Genomic DNA, 6000 nt, shown 5'->3' on the forward strand with positions numbered 1-6000 from the left:
GAGTCGAATCTATGTTTAGAAACTGGAAGACTTCTAGCCTTCAACTTGTACACTGTCAAATTGAAATTAACCCAGGTTAAATTTTCACGAACATAGTGCCCTAACTTTTCAAAACCTTCATCCAAAAGAGAACTTTTTAACGAAACAGTCATACTTTTTCCCTTCTATGACCAAGTTGCCTTCACTCCAAACGAGTTGCCTTCGAATTCGTAACAGACGAGGGACGTCTGATTTCACCGGTCATTGTAGAACCTTTTAAAATATAAAAACTGTCAGTTCTTTTACCTTTTAATAAAATGAGTGCTCCACGAAATAATATAATTCCGCTCGACTTGATGTTGGTTTTGCATCCTTTTGAGTCTAAAATGCTTAAGGAGATGAGATTCTTTCGTAAATCAGGTACATACTTGACATCTGAGAGTGCCCTAATCGTCCCATCGTGCATCCTAATTTTAACAGTACCAATATTAATTACCTTACTGGAATCGTTTTTCATGTATACAACTCCACCTTCAACTGAACTGTATGTGGAGAATCGTTCTCTATTGGGGACATGAAAAGAACATCTCGAATCTAAGATCCACTCGGACTTAAGTTTGGAATTATTGCTCGTTGACAATAACAAGAAATCATCACAGTTTTCAATTAGCACTAGTTACATCTTTCTAGTTAATCTTAGCAACTCTTTTATTTTGTAGTTTATAACAATTTGCTTTGACGTGACTTAACTTTTTATAATAGCGATATCTTTTGTCTCGCTTCTTTGATGCTATCAAAACGGAAGCTTGTCTATTTACCTTGTTATTTGAATCAAATTTATTGTCGAGTTTATCTTTACTCAGCAAATGATTCTTCATATCTTCGAACGAGAGTTTGTCTCAGCCATAAATTAGGGTCTCTCTAAAAGACTTGTATGAGGGAGGTAAAGAGCACAATAATAGCATAGCCTGAACCTCAACGTTTTTTAAATTATTTAAAAGAGCAATGAATTAACTGATATGATCTCTAAGAAGCTCACATTCGTTCATGCGAAACGTAAATAAACGTTTCAATACTAAACGGTTAGTAAGAGACTTAGTCGCATAAATAGTTTCTAACCTTTTCCACAAGGCGAATGAGGTCTTTTCCATCAATACCTCCTACAATACCGTATTCCTGAGACACAACTGGATTGCAAATAAGGTTTTTTCATCAATCTCTTCTTATTCTGACTGATTTAAATTTTTAGGCTTTTTACTAGTAACTACCTTTTTCAGGTCGGTCTGAACTTGTCACAGATTGAAATTTGTGACACTATCGAACTTCTTAATGTCAAACCTTTTTGTTATTTCTGAACGGGCTGATCTACGAATTGAACTAGCTCTGATACTACTTTTTGGGGATCAACCTGATTAGGCAACGAACAACTAAAAGAGGTAGAAGAATTGAAAAATTGAACATAAAAATTTAACGTAAAAAAATCCCTCCAAAGAGGATAAAAAATCACGAGTAAAGATAATTTTATTATAATTGAAATTATAGATGACATAATAATCTCTCAGTATTTGAATCAAATGCTCATTTTGATTTTTTTACTGGACTACAGATTTATTTAGATTATCTACTAAAGTAAATTGTCTTTCTCGCAATTTAAACGTTCCTACGATGCCACTTATTTTCAGTTTGAACTTAGACAATTAATGAGCTAATATTTGCTTGTCACAATGTCGCTATGCATGTAAAATGTGAAAGGAAAAAAATACAAAAGATATAATAGTAAAATGTGAAATAAACTTATTTATTTATTTATTTATCGTTCAAATAAATAAAAAAATAGTTAGCTTACTACAATATGAGCACGTTTCCTAACATGCAAATGTTCACATCTCTTCAATCTATGAGGTGAGTTTTATGGTCAAAACAATGAGGTCTGATAGGTCGAAGTTACCTTGCTGGTTGTCATGGGATGAAGCAAATGGAATATTAATATTTCAAATTCATCTTAAAGGGAAGAATAGAAAATTTCCGTGGAGCAAGTATGATTTGCCTACCCTTGAATTGAATGATATTTTAAAAGGCACTATATGTATTTCTTTGGATTTGTAAGCTGCAAAGTCGAATCCTCTTCCTGAAGCTCTGTGTGGCTATAATTGTTATATTTAGCATGGGAGGAGTTGAGTTGTGAGCCTGCAGTGTCAGACTATAATGAAAAGAATTAGTCTGTGCCAGCTCCATCTATCATTGCTTCCTGCATATTAATGGCAATCTCATGCTTACTGCTTTGCTCAAAACAACTATGCGCAAAATCCAAATCTTTTGGGTTTGGGTTGGGTCCTTTTACATAGTACTAATCGGGTTAGTTTGTTTTTTGCCCTTGGTCTATTATTGTAGGGGTTAAAGTAACTGTCTAGAGTTCGGGTACCGATCATTACATGTAATGAACTGCATAGAGTTGAAATGAGGCTTTGCCAATAACCCAAAGGAGCAAGTGATTAAAGCTTTATGTTGGCACCTTAAAGTCCAGGGTTAAAGTCCTGTCGTCCCCTCCCCTTAAATTGTAATGTAAGCTTTGATTGTAACCCCAAAAAAAAAAAAAAAGAAATGAGGCTTTTTATTTTTAATTTTGTTTTTAATAGCTAGGGGGAATGTTCCTTTTTCAATATATTTAATTACTTGTTTCTTCTCCACTTGCCTTTTCCAATGGCCTTTTTTTTGTTTGTTTGTTTCTTATAGTTTATGCTTTTGACATTAAATCATCATCTCTGTCTGAAACTTAGCACAAATTCATTGAGAAATGCAAATGTGGAGCTTCAGTAATGCTTCCAAAGATTGAGAAGGCAAAGCGAATAAGGGCTGCAATGGCTCAACAGGCACAAACTATTGCTCCCACCATTCCAGGACTTGATGTATGAATTTCTTGTTCTAAATGTGTATAGTCAATTTCTCTCTTTCTATACATGTCCATATAATTGTGATCATAGACCACACATGCGGAAACACAAACTTTTGTTCTGTGTTATGCATGCATATTTTTTCCACCTGGTTCTGACTACTCCCAACTTGGAGCAGCCACCGGAAGGTTCAAACTTGAATGGGGATTATGGATATACTGTTCCATCAAAGCCTCAGAATATGGGTCTTCAAGTTGCAAATGAGACTCCTGCAACTGGCACTTTGAAGAAGCCTCGCACATTGGATGGCGTGGAAGTGACAGGTGAAGGTATGGAATTCTTTTTTGAATGTCGTATCTAATAATCTGGTTAGATTTAAGTGGTGGAGCAAATGGTAGTCAATGCTTGTGCAATTGTATGTTTAGGGAAAGGGGAAAAGGAGGGATGAAAGGGGCATGCTGGAGAGATCTATAGTTAAACTCATGGAATGTACTTTACACAATAATACTGGTTTATCATATTAACAGGGCTTGGAATCCATACCTTATGTCATATTCATGTGGATAATTGCGAGGTAAATGGTGAACTTTAGAAGATAGATAGAAGTGTACTCATTTTTCCAATGGATATCTTCTATTTCATAAATCTTATACGGAATAGAAGGGAAAATGGACAATGTTACCACCTCTTTTAATTGCTGTATTGACAGTTTTGTAAACTTAAGAATGCTTAGATAGCTGACTACTCCAGGATGCTTGTTATGGACCTGATCTTAAAGTGAATGGTAGAACTACGACAATAATGATTCTATCTTTTACTTACAGAGTTGGAAATAATACCGAAAGATTTGCTGCTGAATATCTTTAATTAGATAATATCTGGTCATTCTGGTGGTATCAAACATATTGGGGATGCTACTAAAATGCATTTAGTCAAAATGGGGAAGAAAAGAAGCAATTTCTTTGGAGGCAGTATCAACTAGCCAGTTCTAAGATTTTCTTTGCTGTTTGTCATCTTAAATGGGGCAGACTGGAACTAACGTACTTGTATCTGATTTTATGAGCTTATTTTCTCTTTATCTGATTTTATGTTCAGTGGGGGAGTTTGGCACTGTAATAGTTCATCCCGGGGATGAGTTGCGGAAGTCATTTGCTCAAAGTCAACCTCACAATGGTAAAGAAGCTTCAACTGCTATTGAACATGCTGAAAGAACAGTGATTAATGGCTCAAGGCGCCAGTTAATTGAATCGCAGTAATTTCCCCCCTATACTCTTCAAAGTCAACCTCATAATTCTCTTGCGTTCATGCTTGGTTAATGTGAAAAAGGAAAAAAAATATTGCGAGTCTGTATCACACAAGTAGTGAAGTCTTAAATCCAGTTGCTAGTTTAACATTCAATTCATTGGGCTTGTTTTCTGCTGTGGATAACAGAAGGGGTGCCTCAGCAACTGTAACTATGGAAGAATTACAATTAACGGCAAAGGGATCTTCTCCTTCAATATTTGTCTATCCTGAACAGAAACTAAGGTCAGACAGTGTTCCAGAGGCAAGGGGAAAAGGCAGCGATCAAATCAGTAGCGGCACATTGAAGAACGAAACTGTCAGCAAGAAAAAAGCTTTCGCTCTGCAAGATAAGGTTATTTTCATTCTCTAATCTATGTTTGCATCAATCAAAAGGTAAATGGTCCTTTAATTTCTCTATGGGAAAACAAGGTTTGACTTGTGGTCTTCCTTGAAAACGAGTTAACCTTGTTTGCTGAAATTAGTAACCTTGATTTTGAATTTGTTCTGCTTTTAGAATCCTCTACCCTCTTATTCAGAGTTCTTAGCTTGAATGCAGGCATTAGGAACTTGGGTTTGTTTGTCGTGATATTTATAATTAATCAGTGCCTTTCGTTTCACAAGGCTTTCCTCGTTCCCCCATTTGTTAATTATCAAGTAATTGTGAGCTAACCGCTTGTTCCAGCCTGCTACCCATCACAACAAATGGTTTATGTGCTCCCATATTATTCTATTTTTACCTGTTGTTGCAGCTAAGGCGCCTGATTGGTTTTGCAGCTCTCTTCTATATATGCAGCAGGTAATACAGTACCCATTCCATTCTTGAGGGCCACGGATATATCCCCAATTGCCCTTCTGTCAGATAATTTCCTTGTGGGCATGAATCGGGATTTTAGTGGAACCATGGCACTGGAAGCACTTCAGGAACTTTTTGCTGGTGATGGACAATCAAAAAAAGGTCGAAGGGCACAAAATGAGGTCAATTCATCCTCTTCCCTTTCTTTTCTTTTCGTTGTCTATCTCTCTGTCAGAGGTTTATCAACTATTTTCCAGTTTATCATTCTGCAGATGCAATTTCCTCCAAGCGTTTACAAAAGACTCGCTTCAAGTCCTACACTGATGAATTTGGCGCAGGCCCTAGCTTACCACAAAATGTAATTCTTGCTAAATTTAACAACTACCAGCTACTGTTTATTTTTTCCTTTTCTTTATATTAACTACTTTTGTCATCTATTCATTGCAGGTGCTATGATGAGATGCCTCTTCAAGAGTTGCAGGCAACTCAGGAGCAGCAAACCATACAAAACTTATGTGACAGTTTACGAACCATTCTCCGATTATAGATAGTTGTCTACTGCCTTCTGTTCTATGCTTCCTTTCTTATCCTCTTGGATTTAAGATTTTGCAGGGTTATGCTGTGTCGGTTAACATTAGATGATGGCAAAAATGAAATGCAATCAAATTTTCTTCCATAGTATGTCTCCTCCAACATATGTGATAAGAAATAAACTATGTTTTGTCTATTTCCGTACTAAAGTTCTGTCACTTACTAGTCTGTGCAAATATTGACAAACGATAAATCAAAGCTTTAGTTGACCAAAATGAGAAATATAAGTTAAAATAAACATGATTTTAGATCAGCAAGAGCTGGAGAGTGTTTTATACCATTTTACTTATTATTGTTCAGAGTGTTTTTGTAGGGCGACTGAGTCAGAAAAGTGAAAACCATCCAATCCAGCGGTTGAAGAATATAGCAAAATCCTTAAAGAGTTTTTATTTAATTATTATTTTGTATTTTGTATTTTCCATTTTCCATTTTGGGAATGGCCTGGGAAATTATTTGATTAGT

General features: G+C 35.8%; 1 protein-coding gene across 3 annotated transcripts in view; it reads left to right on the plus strand.

Annotated features, from left to right (window-relative positions):
- Positions 1–5776, plus strand: part of LOC107896630 (germinal center kinase 1) — a 31800-nt gene extending 26024 nt beyond the window's left edge. The window contains exons 12-18 of one of the 3 annotated variants that reach the window (XM_041088593.1): positions 2757–2885; positions 3049–3199; positions 3966–4122; positions 4302–4506; positions 4929–5129; positions 5220–5305; positions 5395–5776. In XM_041088593.1, coding sequence (XP_040944527.1) covers positions 2757–2885; positions 3049–3199; positions 3966–4122; positions 4302–4506; positions 4929–5129; positions 5220–5305; positions 5395–5494 — 1029 coding nt within the window. In that variant the 3' untranslated portion in view covers positions 5495–5776. Of the gene's footprint in view, positions 1–2756; positions 2886–3048; positions 3200–3965; positions 4123–4301; positions 4507–4903; positions 5130–5219; positions 5308–5394 lie in introns of those variants that run through there. The other 2 variants (XR_005910274.1, XR_005910275.1) reach the window with 2 other exon arrangements.
- The last annotated feature ends 224 nt before the right edge of the window (positions 5777–6000 follow it).

This window comes from Gossypium hirsutum, chromosome D02, assembly GCF_007990345.1.
Source record: "Gossypium hirsutum isolate 1008001.06 chromosome D02, Gossypium_hirsutum_v2.1, whole genome shotgun sequence".
Taxonomy (NCBI): Eukaryota; Viridiplantae; Streptophyta; class Magnoliopsida; order Malvales; family Malvaceae; genus Gossypium; species Gossypium hirsutum.